This window comes from Leuciscus leuciscus (assembly GCF_965113295.1).
Source record: "Leuciscus leuciscus genome assembly, chromosome: 23".
Taxonomy (NCBI): Eukaryota; Metazoa; Chordata; class Actinopteri; order Cypriniformes; family Leuciscidae; genus Leuciscus; species Leuciscus leuciscus.
Window position 1 is genome coordinate 11,349,509 of NC_138747.1, and position 16,076 is coordinate 11,365,584.

General features: G+C 37.7%; 1 protein-coding gene across 5 annotated transcripts in view; it reads left to right on the forward strand.

The window, feature by feature from the left end:
• The window catches only part of iqsec1b (IQ motif and Sec7 domain ArfGEF 1b), a 169,710-nt gene that overhangs the window by 95,898 nt on the left and 57,736 nt on the right, over positions 1 to 16,076 (forward strand). Inside the window, exon 1 of one of the 5 annotated variants that reach the window (XM_082155003.1) lies at positions 11,807 to 12,471. The exons of the other annotated variants lie outside the window; for them this stretch is intronic. Coding sequence (XP_082011129.1) covers positions 12,425 to 12,471 — 47 coding nt within the window. The 5' untranslated portion in view covers positions 11,807 to 12,424. Of the gene's footprint in view, positions 1 to 11,806; positions 12,472 to 16,076 lie in introns of those variants that run through there. 5 annotated transcript variants of the gene reach the window in all.

The following is a 16,076-nucleotide window of genomic DNA, read 5'->3' on the forward strand; positions in this document are numbered from 1 at the left end:
AAAAAAAAAAGATGTGTGCTGAATTGCTCACTTCTACCACTCACAACTCCATTGCCGTCAACAGCTTAACTGCACAACCCAGCATGCCTCTGCTGACATTTTATTCACCTTTCATCTTTATATGGAATTATTTAATTCGCTGGCAACAGACAACCACTTCAAAGCAAAGGTTGAAACCACCAAGGCTTCCCTGTTTCATCTCGGTGTGAAGAGAGTCACATCAAACCTAAAAAAATATCATCATATCATTGGTTTCCACTTGCACTGTAAGTATGTACAGCCTTTGTCTCTTTGAGTTCTTAATTTGATTGGGAAATAGAGGAAAATGGTTATCATATACAAGAAAAAATGATAATGTGATTTTTAATAAAGAGTCGTTGATGATCTGAACTTAATGAAGCTGAGACTATAACTGTTTCATTAGTGTTGAGGGCCACTACAAATATCCATCCAACAAGCCATTTTTAGTACAGATCTGGTATTACGGGCAACATAATGAGTGAAGTTGATGAGTTTTAGTGTAATCGGTCTCCATCCCAGCCAGTGAAACTGAAATTACAATTCTTTGGTCTGTGATTGAATTAATTGGCTCATAATCTAATGCGTTCGTTAAATACTTAGACCATTAGACCTTGGTTAAATGTGTTTTAAGCGATCTGGCCCGTTTCCAAGCTCAGATGCTGCTCGTCCCTCTGTGACATAGAATAAATACGCACAATGTTTTATCTCCAATATTGAATTGAATGCGCTCACCATTTAAGTGCATTAAGTTTGCATGTACTTTCCAACACGGGAAGGCAATCAGTCATTAAAATGCTAAATTCACATCACATCTGATCTGTTGGATGCCCAGATGTCCTCATTTGCATATGCAGCCATTTGTTTCTGTGTAATTTGTGTCAGTGCACTGGGTGATCTCTTCATATGTTCATAAGAGGATCACTTTTAAGACGGTGTGTTTTGCCTCTGGCAGGAGTGCATAGAACAGGAAATGCAAATGAGTGTGTGGAATATTTATGAGGGGATGGACTGCAGGGACATTGTCTCAGTCCACTAGAGGGAGCATGGAGCTACGGTCACTTTTTCATGATGCATGAATGTGTAACAGCCTGAAGGGTGTGCAGCATTAGTTAACAAAGCTCTTAGAATTCCGGAGCTACTGACAGAAACAACTGGAGATTTTCATAAGGCAGTGTGATTATCTTGAATACGGATAAAGAATGCATGAAAAAAATGTGGAATAAATGATAATTTATTTAGTTATTTTCTTATTTTTATTAAAAACATCCATCCATTGAGTATGGTATATAATATACAAATTACTTTATTAGTTTTAATTATGTATATATATATGTATGTATATGTATGTATGTATATATATATATATATATATATATATACACACATGTATATACAATTGAAATATAATAAAAAATAAATAAGAATAAAGTTGTGAATTTTTAATACATTTATATAGCCTAGTTTACATTTTTTGATTTAAATTTTTTTATTGTTTGTTTTGTGAATGCTGATATCTTGCTTTTAATATTGCAGTAATGCTTTTAACAGAACAAACTACTGGCTGTCAAAAAGAAATGAGACGATTCAAGAAGTGTCATTATGATCCACTTTAGGGCGTATGGAACTATAAATATTTGCGATTTGATGTCATCCAGAGCTGGGTGTGAGTTTCGCACCCCGCGTTTCATTGTGCTTGAGCGATTCTCACTGGAGCTGTCCACAGGCAGCTATTGTTCCAGCTTTGATAGAAGGAAAAAAAGGGGCTTTCTGAAGACTTTTGAAAGGAAGCGATCATGATAATACCAGACTAAAAATAGACAAAGATACTCTGTTTTTCTTTTTCCTTTTTTCTCACCAGAAATATGACGAGGGTCATAAATACATTTCCCGGTGCTCCATTTAGCCTTGAATGGGCCACCAGCAGGCAATAATTCCCTCAGTTGTCGCACCGTTTTTTCCTCAGCAAATTGGAAACCATTAACATACTGCTATAAAAGACAGCCTCTACATCGGTTAGTCTGATATAAAGCACTTTTTACATTCTAGACGCTGTTTTATCCTCCCTGCAGATGGATTTCTATAGGCACTGCCTTTGTTTATTTAAAAAAGGTCCAATTATAATATCAGCCATGCACATATTGGCTTCTCTCAAGCCCGCAGGCAGTTGGGTGTCATGATGCATTGCCCTAGGCTGCTGGACACCTTCTACATCAAAGTAGCATGGCAGGATATATCGAGATAAATTAGTCTATCTGCCATAGCCCAGATAGAGCTCTTCACCATGATAGCCGTCTCAAAGAGAAGTGATATTGAGGCCACGAAAATATGGCCTACCCTCATCATCTCAGCCTAGACCCCATCTGGCCCCGCGTGCCGCGACAATAACTGCAATTACACACCCACCTACCTGCTTGAGACGGCCAAGGCCTCTCGGGGGTCTTTAAGATGGCCTGCAAGCCAAAGCCCTATATTTAGCGCTTATTGGTTTCCGCCAATCAAACCGGAGGAGCACAGATAACGCCACTTCAAGCGTTTTATCGTCAAAACGTATCTCTGACAGGATCATCACCCCATTCACCAGGGGAATTAAAAGAAGACATACAGCTCTGTCGGAAAGGATGTTAACATTTTGAAGAGAAAAGCGGGAAGTAATAAAGTTAGCAGGATGAGTACAGACAAGATGGAGTCTGGGAGTGAAGATCTCTGAGTGCCAGTAACATGATCTCACATCACCATGTTTTGCAGTATTTGTCAGTGTGATGGGTTATTCTCAACAAACAAACATGTAGTTGGAAAATCTACTCTTAAAAAATACAAAAAACATGCATTTGTATAATAAATTATTTTATATAAAACCGACTAAAGTTGTATAAAACCAATTGAATAGGCTATGTTTTAGAAGAAAATACTAGTTCAGTCTTTATACTTCAAAATTTCACGTTCAATGTGTTCAGGACCGTTCACACCAAGGACGATAACTATAATCATAATTACAACTACAAATTTTTAATTATCATTCTAATTCTATAAGTCCACACCAAAACTCTGATGATAACGACACAGAGGACAGTATCAGAATGTATTTTTGAATGATAAAAACATTGACAGGCAATCAGAATCCATTTATCATTATAGTCATATTTATAGTTATGTTGCTGTGAACAGGCAGTTATAAAAGCATCAGCGACATGGATATGTTTGCATAAGCTCTGCAATTCAGAATTCCAGTCAAGTCACGTCTGTTTATAAATATATTAGGGTAGGGGTGTGAATCGTCTTTGGTCTCACGGTTCAATTCGATTACAATTATCATGTCAACGATTCGATTATCGTAATGCATCACGCATGGCTCACTGCACGGCTACATTTTTGTCAATGAATACAAGCAGTCAGATATACAAACTCCCTTTTTATTTGATCTACTCCAAGAAAGTACACTTCCTGAATGTAGTCAAACAAAACTTAAGTCTGTACACCGCAGACAACAGGAGCATTTAGAACCAATAAACACTATAAAAACTCACTTTAAGCTGTTTCAAACACCCCAAACAAACTTCAGACCTTTTTGTTCTTCCTTTTCGTTTAAAATATCAGGGGCTTTAGCTGCTAGACTAGCTATGTTTCAAAAACCAACTTGACCACCTATATCCAACATCGTTGCTCCTCCAATCGCGTGACCAGTTTAGACCAGGTAGAAACCATGTTCTAAAAACACAGCTTCCAGCTTAAGCTGTTTTTTTTTTTTTTCCTGCAGGGAAGGCAGTGTTTATTGAATTGATATAAAGGTACCTCTAGTCTAAGCTTTTGTTTTTTTCACTGGGACATTTAATAAACCTGCTCTCTATTTCACTAGAAAATCTATCTTTGAAGAGACATCAGGTCCGGCGGATAAAACATTACAATAAAGCAAACATAGTTATATAATCCGTTCTTATGTATATCAAAACAGTCCCTAAGACCGTGAAACCAAACTGTATTTACACAGCTGGTGCCTCTGTGTGAAATAATCACTGGTGTGCTTTTTCTGCATTTTACTGTACCATATCCGAGTAATGCCCCCTATCCAACAATCACAAAGAATGAACTGTATGTTTAGATTGTATTGAGGCGTACATGGCATAAAATGTGTATATAACTTCAGAATTGTACAATTGTTTTTACTGCTACCTAACAATGCATACTTTTATGTAATTTTACAGTATTTTAATTTTATTTTTTACAGTGTTATACACATTAATATTTGTCTTAATACATCTAAAAGGTATTTTAGCTATTGTTCATCAGCTACCAATATTGTAGTATATATTGAAACTATAATCAGAGCTCAAACTTGTATTTGTAATTTAACATTTTTACTACAAATTGTGAAGTGCTCACATAATGCAGTTGTATTAATTTGTTTTAAAAAAAAATAGAAATAAAAATCCAGCTTCGCCATCACAGGAATAAATTACATTTTAAAGTTGGAAACAGCTATTTTAAATTGTAATAATATTTCACAAAATTACTGTTTTTACTGCGGTATTTGGCTATTTTGCAGCCTTGGTGAGCATAAGAGACATCCAGTTTCCTGCAAGGCTGGTGATAACATCCCTTAGAAAGAAACTGCTTTTCATGCATTTTCGTGCAATCGTGCATTACATATATAGGCTTTAATTACCACAAATCTATCAGTTTGAGATTTCCCTTGCGTTCCCTTGAGTGTCATTCATGAATATGATGCCCTGTATCGTAAAACTGGCTTTCATGTGGCTGTGCCTGTGCCTAGGGGCCATTAACTGGTGTTGAGTTCTCGCAGAGCATCGGTTCATTAATAGCAGTGTGTGGCATGTGCTCCCTCGGATGCTGACCGCTGTCATTACCTCCAGAGAGCTGTGTGGCTCATTTACTGGGGACGTGGAGCACAGCTGGGTCCTGAAAAGCCAACACCTGGTGTACAAAGACTAATGGATGGCTTTAGCCCACTCTGCCCGCTCAAGACCAATTGCACCTTCCCCCATTAAAAGCTTTGTTTCCCATTTAAGAAACTGGAGTCTTCAAGTTATATTTTTAGCCTATAAGATATATATATATATAGGATGAAGATATATAGGATATATATCAGTCTAAATGCCTCGGTCCTGTGTGGAAGAAGACAACCTCAGTCTCAGCCAACCGGATGATGGATGTATCCTCGTCTGTTTAATGGGTAAGCCCCACTCTCCCTCATCCCCCCCGAGCCCCCTTACAAAACGGGCCCCTAAACTACCCACAAGACAAAAGAGCTGTTTGCTAGGACTCATTACTGAGGAAAAAGGGACATGTGTGGCCATACTTGTGTTCTCTAATGTTTATGGGTTTTAAACAAGTAAAAGGTACATAAAATGAAATGCAATTCCGAGTTAAATTGCAGAAAGGCGGAGTGTGGATGGTTTTTAAGTGAACTGACTGTCTTGGCTGTGAGTACTAGTCATAAAACATTTGGATCACCCAAGAACTAATGAATAAAAACCCTTTTGGAAATGGTTGGAAAGATATTTGGTACAATTTAACAATGTAAGGCCTTCATATTCTTAAAAAAAAATTATATATCTAAATGATTTTGCTAAATGATGCATGTTTTTACTGTTTACCATGTGACCTTTTGTGCTTTGGCAATCAAACAGTATGAGTGCTCAACTCTATAGAGCTCTGTTTGGCTGCTAGTGTCATTAAGCATTTCTCACTTAACACTTGCACAAAGAAATCCCTGATCTGTTGTACCAATCTATAGCGAGAGGACTGTGTGTTTTGTTTAAGTGCCAGGCTGTGGATGGATTTGAGAGAGTTTAGAGGGCGTGAGAGGGAGCAGAAAGATCCGGTCCGTGTGCAGGGGCTTCAGTAGTTCGCATAATGACAAGCATCCCAAACACACACACATATGAGTATGTTGATATTCTCTAGAGAAATGAGCGCCTACAGGGTTTGGTGATTACTGGTCATGCTACCTTGAAATGGATTGCTTGAATGTGCTATCATGTGTTTAAATATACCTCTTTCAGTGCATTCAATTTCCATGACATTGTGGTCACATCTCATTTGCTTTCTCTAGATATTCAGGTTCAGAGTCGGCTCATGCACAATAATGTTGCTGTATCTTTGCTAATTTCACAGCTTCCCTCTTTTCATTGTTTTTAGTCTGTGTCAGTGTAATACTGGTTGACCAATAACCTGTCTAATGTCCTTTTTAACATCAAGATATATGATTAATATGTGTGTGGTTTTTTAATACAATTTGGTAATAATCTTTTAGCTTTTTCGCAGTTCATTTAAATTTACTGTAGTGACAAATATCTTGTTAAATGTACAAATATTCCAAAAAATCTAATCAAATAGTTTAAAAACATATTGTTTAAAACTAGGCAAAGTGTAGCATGCCACATTGCTGTTACTGCTTGAAATGTTCATGAACTTTGTCATCAAGATTTTAGGATAAAATGTATGTTTATGGGAAAGATTATTGTAGGTAGTCTTTCTTTTTCACAATTTTTAATTATCTTTTTGCTTTTTTGCAGGTCACTTATAGTGTAAGAAATAAATGTCTGTAGGTACATTTGCTCCATAAATTACTCAATTTAACTCTTCAATTAATATTTGGTCACAAAACCTGCATATATGATCATTTATTTGGGAAACAAAGACGTTTCTTAATGAAGTGCATGCCACTATATTTACCACTTGAAATTTGAAGTCAGCTACATGTAAACTTGCTTTTGCATTTTATCCAATTTACCCTGAACAAAACTAAAATCAGTGGCCTCTCTGACTTTTTGGCCATGCCCACTCTCTCACTCTCAGCCAATCAGCATCGTCTTAAGGCTTCCATTTAGCATTTTATCGCCAGTGATCCCGTATCATGGCAACGGGCATCAGCATATCAGAGTGAGGTTGTAAATCAGCCAGCTTGTGTTTGGTGAGCGTCAGTCCCTGCTGATCACCATGTGCTTCTAGTGATTAGCACTCCTCAACACACACATGGCTGGCAAAGGGAGTGCACCATCAGATAAAGCATTATTAATACGGGCCGGGCAGGGGGGTGTAAGGGGCTTTGTGGTTGCGGTGAAGCACGCTGGAGCTGGACTTTGTCATCGGCACTGATAGACAATGGAAGCAGCAGTAATTCAAAAGTGAGGGAAAGCTCTCCTTTTTTTATTCTGTTTGGACTTTTTGTGCTGGATTAGAGCTAGAGGAATTACAGTTATATTTCTCACACACACCTTTGTCATCCCTGAAGCGGTGGAGAGTCGTACACATGGTGCGTGTGACTTCTTCATTGGGGGTGTGAGAGACATCACAAAGGGTGTTACTATTCATGCTGGAAGGATTTACAGCCACCGCCGAGGCCCTGTCTTACGTTGATCTACGGGATGTTTGGCATATTCACCGCCACTCAAACACCTCTGAGTCAGGTGTGATGGTGCAACCACATGCATTTCAACTCTTTTATGCAGGCTAGCAGGGATGTGATAGGCTAAATCACAGAACGCGTCGGTTTCTTGCTCAAGACAATGTTGAAGCTCAAGACATTTTGTTTGGATTACTGGCAGTTTCTTTGCTTGCAGCCTCTCAATGGCTTCTATAAAAGGTAAGAAGTCTTTGTTCTCGATTGCTTTTATAATAAAATATGACTTGAATGAAGGTATTATCAGCTTATGGTAATCTGTTGTTATTGTTCTACTAAAATTCATTTCCAATTAAAGATGCTTTTATTGTTGGAGTAGTTTAATGCATACAGTCAGCATGTATTGTTCCCATTCAGTAGAAGTTTTCAGATCGGCTCAATAAAGCCTTTATAGGCTGTTAATCAGTCAGTGAAGAGCTGTGACTGACCTCAGATCAGTGTATCTTTGTGTTATTGTGAGTTAAGGGCTTCAAAGCTGAGGTTGCAGTGAGTCAGGCTGATTTAAATCGAGCTCTATTGTGTTTCTGTGACCTGACAAGCGTTCCCATCACAGATTTGATCCTCTATTGTGGGGCATGGTACCCCCCTCAAGCCCTTGTTTTGTCCGGTGCTCTATCATTGCTTGAGGATAGTCTTCCGTCTTATGTCCAGGAGATCTGTGAGCTTTGGTTTTAAGTTGACACGAAATTTTAAGCAGTGCCCGACAATGTGACATGCTATATTTAATTTAAAACTATTTAAAACTAAATTCTTGCATTAATATACTTACTGTTTTTATGAACAAATATTAACTGAGATACTGGATGGAATATTTCTTCATTCAAAAGTTTATTCATCATTAATAATTATTTTGATATTTATTTGTATTAATTATTTTGATTTTTTTTATTATTAATTTGATTTTTTTATATATATATAAAATTTAATTTAAATATTCCTCATTAAAATGTCAACTGATTAATGGCTATATTTTTTATTTATTTAGTTAAAAGTAATTATTATTATTATATTTAATTTAGTAGCTACATTAATTTCTTCAAAGTTGTCATTATTGATACCTGCAGGCCTGACGTTTATGGGTCTCCCCTCTTCTTCCCATTCCTATGACCACCATGGTGTTGCGCTTAACCTTTGCTGACTAAGGCATCCGGGTGTCTCTGACTCAGGAAATCCCCTGTCAACTGTTCTTGCTGACCTTCTCTCCTAACCATGTCCTTCAACTGACTGCTGTAATCAGTGGAAACTGCGCAGTTCACACAACGTGGCCTTTGTGTGCTGTGCAATGTCTTCAATCAAACACAATATACAGTGTCGTTGGCGACTTTCAACCTCACATTTGAAACAAAACTGAAAAAAACAAAAGAGAAAAATCCCCCTTTATTTTTGTCCCAAGATGCCATGTGGAAGACAGGCAGCGTAGGTGTTTCAGAACAGAATTATGCAGCTGGTACTGTCAGGGAAAGAGCGGCCCAATTAAACCTCTTTAGAGCACATTAAAATGATTCATAAGCTTTGACATTTAAGTTTTTGTTGGGGAAACAATCACATTGATAATGGAATCAGACGAATATTCAGTTGTCTCATCAGAAACAGGCTTTTTACCCTATCATCGCGTTCTCTAAATGATTCCGTGGCATTTTAAACTATCATAGTTTACCACAGAGTGGGACGAACACAGCATCACTTCCATATGCAAATTAGCAGAGCAAGTCATTAATATTCCCCTCAGTTGCTGATGTGGGCGTAGACGTCCCAGACTGGAATGTTTTTTGAAGTCTGGAGTCCTTCACGCTGAATCCTTAAAAAGAGCAAGATTTGTTCTTTCCTGCTGTGGTCATTTTTGAAAACAGACTCACCTTTTATGGAGCTTTTTGCTTGTGATTGTGGTTAAGCAAAGGCATTCTCATACGTTTATTTCATTTGTGTAAATAGGAGTGAACTGTATGTTCCCATTGCTCAACTGGCGGAGAATGACTCTAGCAGAGCCAAGCTCATGGGTTTGATTCCCAGTAACCGCACATACTGATAAAATGTATAGCTTGAATGCACTGGATAGTGTTTGCCAGGGTGTGAATAACTACAGTGTTCCTGCATGTATTCATAAACATGTTCATTGCTAGTGTTTAATTTGGTAGTCTTGTGTTATGTCAAGCAGTTGACTTGAATTTTACACAAAATCTTAAAATTTTGGTCTCAAATTCAAACTGTTTCCATCCATCCATCGAATTTGGCTTTTTATTGTTATTATTATACACTATGGTGCTGTTTGGCTGATATGGACATTGTGTAAGCATTACTTTAGTCTGTCCTAGTGTTTAGGATAATGTTGATGATGGTAATGATGAATGCCTTGAAATAACATGAGGTGGTTTTGTTGCAATAACAATCTAAATGTACATTATCCTGCCTATTACATGATTACTTACAAAGTAAATATTGATTTGTCTTTTAATTATTTTAGTATGTCAGATGGAGACAACACAGAGATATGTACACTGTCATAAATAAAGCCATAGTCATAAATTGATGTTGACTTCAATTGAGGTTATTAGCCAGTATTAAACTGTCAGCTTTAATAACGATACATCAGCCCTTTACTTTATGATGGACGTAAAGCTGGGTTATGTTTGTTTGTGTGCTCTCTGTCTTGAATTGTAATGCTTTTGTCCAAATTGCATTTTGTTCAGTCTTTTGCTGCCAAGAAGCTGGCGGCTACAGAAAGCATGTCTGTGTGTGCCAGTGTGAATGTCTGCTTTTTTCTGTCTCGTATGTGTTGGACAGTAATTAGATAAAGAGAGGATGTTTTTTGGAGGATGTGGCAGTCTTCAGGGAAGTATTCTGATGTCAGTTACAGAAACAGCAAAACAACAAGGCTGCTTTAGAAAGGTGCTGCTAATTATTACTATCCTTTTGAAAAAGTGATTGTTTTCCTCAGCATGTGAAATGTCAGGCATTTTACAGTTGACATGGAAAGCGAGCAGACATGGATTTTTCATGCGCTGAATGACATTGCTTTCATAATATTTAGTTGTATATTTCCTATGGAAAAATGAACACCATGTTTTTCAACCTCCAGATTTTCGGTATTTTTTTCAAATGTGGTACAGTTTAAAAGTTATGACTTTGGTCTCAGAATTTGCCTTAAAAGTCCTTATATAATCAAAACTAACTCTAGTTCCTCCACCTATGAAACAACTTTCCTTTCCAGCTGATCAGATTTTGTTTCACCTTTCTAAAATCTAGCCGATAGTTAGCACAATATTTCAGTTTATATTGTCAATATGGAATACCAAATTACTACACCACTGTTTAAAAGTTTGGGGTCATTAAGATTTAAAAAAAATAATAAGTACTTTTATTCCACATGGATGCATTAAATTGATCAAAATTGACAGTAAAGACATTTATAAAAAGATTTCTATTTCAAATAAAAGCTATTATTTTGGAACTTTTTTTATTGAATCCTAAAAAAAATTATTGTGTTTCCACAAAAATATTCAACATTGATAATAATAAGAAATGTTTCTCAAGCACCGAATCAGCTTATTACAATGATTTCTAAAGGATTGAGTGACTAAATTACATTTTAATATATTGAAATAGAAATCAGTTACTTGAAATAATATTTCATAATATTACTGCCTTGGTGAGCAAAAGTTTATTTTAAAAAACTTCTTTCAAAAACATTATAAAATCTTAGCAACCTCAAACTTTTGAACAGCAGTATATGTACAGTATATACTTTAGTCTTCTGTTAAATGGTTGTTTTCTCATAGTTTTCCTCATACATTTTAAGTTGACCTCACAAAGTAAACTCTGTTATATAAAACAGCAGTAAAATGTTTTAATATTCTCCCTCCATGTAAATTACAGTGGACAGCCGGCAATTTAACCTGAAGGTCGTGGAAGCATTTCAGAACCAAAGAGGAAGAGAACAGAGCCAAACAAAAACAAATGTTATCGTCTGAAATCGATCTCGCTGTATATGTTTCACTCATCTGTGTTTGCAGAACTTAAAGCCAACCTAAAGTTCATTTTAAAACTTTCCTGACTTGTTTGATTTCTCTGTTTCTGCACAGTTTCTTCACTGGCTCCCGTCCCGTGTTTCTTCTTCATGACTTTTCACATGTGTGTGCCAGTGTTGGTGCGTAAGGCTTTAAGTTACAGTTTTTGAAGGTAATCCATTTCCATGGAGTGTGCCAAGCCTTTACTCCAATGACAGGCTTTGATTATGATCTCATAGCCTCCCGCAGCACTGTTCTCCAGGATAAATCTGGCCCCACTCAGCTCAACAGCTTCAGTATTTTTACATAAAAATTCCATTACGACACTCATTTAATGCTATTGAGACCAATTAACTACATCTACAAGTCATATTTGAGGGTGCAAACACTGGTCAGACCCTCCCTGGCCTCCTTAGGGAGACGTGTCACACTTGGCGCAAGTGTTGGCCGAACGGGCCTGCCTGTTCCCTTTGACACAGACCGGGATTTAACAACCTCCAAATGAAATGACTCGCACTACGAGCGGATGACAGGAGGAGTGCGTCTGCTTGAGGAGAACGAGTGCATCCGGATGTGTCTCTGATGTACAGAGATAGCATACTCCATTCCTCGGGTAGCATGGGAACCTCAGATTGCTGTTAGACAACTCTCAGAGGGGAACATTTGGGTATGGCTACATAAACAAAGCTAAAGATGCCTATGCTTTAGAAGCAGCAACAACTGCTGTAACTTGAACTGGGGGGGTGGGGGGGGTGAATTAGTGTTTTTTTTTTTTCTTCAACTCTTTGAGCACTTCAAGCGTAGCACGCTGTTTGTGGTTGAGAGAAGGGAAAGAGGAAGGAGCGGCTAGTCTGGATGATTGGAGTTGAGTTGAGTCAAGTAGCACATGAGCTCCACTGTATTTTCTTCTCCTCCTTTTTGGATCTACCCCACCTTGTTTTGAAGACCCTCATCGAGCAGCCAGGCAGGAAATGCCCTCATGTTGAATCTGATGTGGAAATACTGCATTTCAGTTCGTACCATAAGGTAGGAGATCTTTAAATCAGGTGGAGATAAGTGCATGACGTTCTTCTCCTGCAGAACACCTGTTCTGTCCATTCATATCTGACGATTTGGCTTTATCAAAGAGGGTGTTTTTGGCCAGGAGAAATCAGGTTAGGCTGTGATGTGGTCACGTTATAAGTGCAGTACAATGTAAAAAATGATTTTTCAAGTTGTAAATAAAAGGAGTATGTTTTGCAAGAAAATACTAGGCTATTTCTGTTTTTCTACTTCCAAATTTCACAGCTTATTCAAGGTGTTATTTGCTGGGGGGGTTTGTAATTGTTTGTGAAAAGTTACAATTATTTCTACTGCAAAAAAAAAAAAAACAGTTTAGTTTTGGATGTTTTCTAGTTATTTTTTGTTGTCTTTTATGTGAAGTACTTGTTCCATATGTGTTCTTGTCATTGAAATAAAGTGTTATACTGTGTTTTCTTGCTATCAGAAATGCACCAAGATGTAATGAATGCTCTCAGCACAATAGTACAGCTTGTTTACTTTAATGGCTTAGTTTGTTCTTTATATTTGATATTGTGTACTATTCTTCTGTAATTTGGAGTAGTACAGTTATATCATTAATAGCTCAACAGGACTGCGTGTTTCCACCCAACTTGGCTAAAATTAGTGACTAGAGGCTCTGAGTCAGGCCACTTCATTCACCACAGTGTAGCCAACCAGTTTTCCAGGGCTCTGTAATTTTCTCCCTAGCATTTGGTGAGCCACAGACTCAACTCTGTTTTGGAACTGAATCTTCTGAATCATGCTTTACTTTACATTTGTTTTGTAGTGGAAGTGTAAAGGCGTTTTTGCATATATTCAGATCTCCACTTTCAGACATTTCCCATTTCCTCCATATCCAGAGACATTCAGCACTCTCTCACAGTTGTCTTCTTGTTGTTGCCCTTGGTGTTCTTTCCAACATCGTCTCCTGTGGATCTAATTGGGGCGTGCATACTGGATAGATCAGGGAATAGCTTGCATGAAGATGAAAATCCTGTCATCATGCGTTTCAATGTACCAGAATGAAATGAATTAGCTATTTTGTCAGAATCTCTAGCGTACCACACAAACAAATGATTCATGAGCCAGTTCTGTTTAGTGATTCAAAAACATACAGCAGAACCAGTGTAGCCAAATTTCTAAAGCAATCGTCTCTTCTGAGATGTTTATTTTAATGAATAGTTCAAAAGCGGATGGATGGATGGATGGATGGATGGATGGATGGATGGATGGATGGATGGATGGATGGATGGATGGATGGATGGATGGATAGATAGATAGATAGATAGATAGATAGATAGATAGATAGATAGATAGATAGATAGATAGATAGATAGATAGATAGATAGATAGATAGATAGATAGAACACTCTATTGAATTGAATGAAATTGATTAAAATCAAATGTTTGTGAATCCGAATTGATTCTCACGATGCGGAATGTAAGAAAAATGTGAAGTAGAGCTGATGACAAAGGCTGAGATTTTCAGTGAATAATAACTTAATTTTGCAAATTATGACAGAATTTTCATTTTTGAGTCAACCGTTCCTTTAAATGGCATGATTTTCTATTGCACAACACCATCATTACACTTTTTCTAAACTGAGAACTCTGGAACTAGAAAGGGTCTTTGGCAGGGAAATGAACTGCTGCTGGTGTTTTAGGGGGATTTTGATTATAGTGTTCCTGTATGCTAGAGCTCCATGATCTCTGCTTTCAGACTCTCCCTGTTGGGTGTCTCATAGCAGAGTTCTCAGGTTCTCCTTAGTTTCATTTCCGGCTGTTCATTGCTGCCTGTCTGCTGTCATCTGTAGAATGAGCTCACTCTATATCTCATTTCACAATGAAAAAATGTCTCCTCATCGGCCTTCAGGGCACAAACCCAGGACAAGTGCCTTCTTCCAGGAATCTGTGTTTTTTTGTGTGTTTTTTTTATTATCTCAGATGTCTGATTCGAAAGGAATCTGTAGTTTGTTAAACCCCCTGTGGTGTTTTATCAAGGCTAAAGGAAATTGCTTTTTGGAAGTGCTTATAACTTCAAAATTTTAGGCTGTTTTTAAAATAAAGGTCTTGTGAAACTGTAGATGTCAGGCAACCTGATCCAGCAGTGTAAACTAGCACACCAGTGGAAGCACAGTCTATTATTAATTTACATTGCACGGCTTGCAGTTGAGTCTGAAGGTGCCCGTCTTGTCCTGTTCAGCTTGCTGTCATTCCTTCTCTAACACCGTGTAGTATCAGAGAGATAGTTGTCCTTTCCTTGTGTCGAGGACTTTATGAATCTCCCAGTTATGGAGTGTTTCCTATGGGTTGTCTGACTGGCTGTCTGCATCTGGGGTTTTTTCCACCGTGCGTCACCAGACATTTGCAGGTATTTTCCAAGCCTTTGGAGGGGGTTCTCAGGGCCGACCTGTTTGCTGGAGCCTGTGTTATGTAAAGGAATCTCCCAGGCTTTTCTGCTCTCTATGCTCGAGAAACCTTGAACAGACTTCAAAAAGTTGCTCAGACTTTGCTGCTTTTAGACGACACCTGAACAGATCCAACATCAACGTGAGAGATTTGAGTTCGGTATTCAGAGGAGATACTTGGATTTTTCAGAATCGTTTGACTGATCAAGTGGGCAAACAACAGCAGAAAGACAGCAGCACTTCTGTAGACAGATCTCTGAACTGTCTGTGGGTGAGTAAGCAATTCTTTCTGATTCACGGCCTCTCGGCTGGATGGGAAACTGCACCGCAATATGGGGAGAGTTTACAAGTGGAGCCCTCAAATGTTGTTGAACTACTTCAGTCATTTGCTTGTGAGTCACATATCTATCTATCGTCCGTCCGTCTGTCAGTTTGTCTCTCTGTCTGTCTCTAACTGATCAAACATATATATTTTTCTTTTTAGAGTAACATTGTTTTCTCCACCAAGTAGTGTATGATTGGCATTTCATATTTCAAGATGAGAAAATTCATTATTTAATCATTTTTCCTCATTGACAAACATGTCAACACAAGTGAAGGCACTGTTCCCATTTTCTTCTGACACAGCGCCAATATTCTTATTAGCATCTATTAATATTTCAGAGCGAGGGTTGCAGTTTACACTGAGTAATTAGGTTGCATTTGGCAATATAACCACATGACACATTCTTTGGTTTGATGGATTGCTGTTTTATTTCGAGGTGCAGTAGGACAGTCACTTTTGTTTTCTGTGAATCTCTAATGTGGTTTATTTTTCAACTGATTAAATGGTTTTCACATCAGCGTATTTTTTTAAAGGATTCGTACTTCTTGCTCTTCTAGTTATCCGATCTGAATGAGCTTGAGAGTAGGCCTACTCATTAAAATGATATCAGCTCTGCCTAAACAATACAAAGTGAATCGCCCTACTTTTCAAATGCATTTTGAAAGCAATCCATCCTGTTTTATCATACCGCCGCAAAGCTTAACCTTTCATCTCATAAAGTATTTTCCATAGGCACTGAATCTTTGAACATATGTTATACTGTAGCTATCGTTTTTAAATGACTGTCATTTTATTAGATGGTTTTAATGGACATGATGGTGTTAAGATGTTAAAAATTTAACATTTTAATGGTCTTG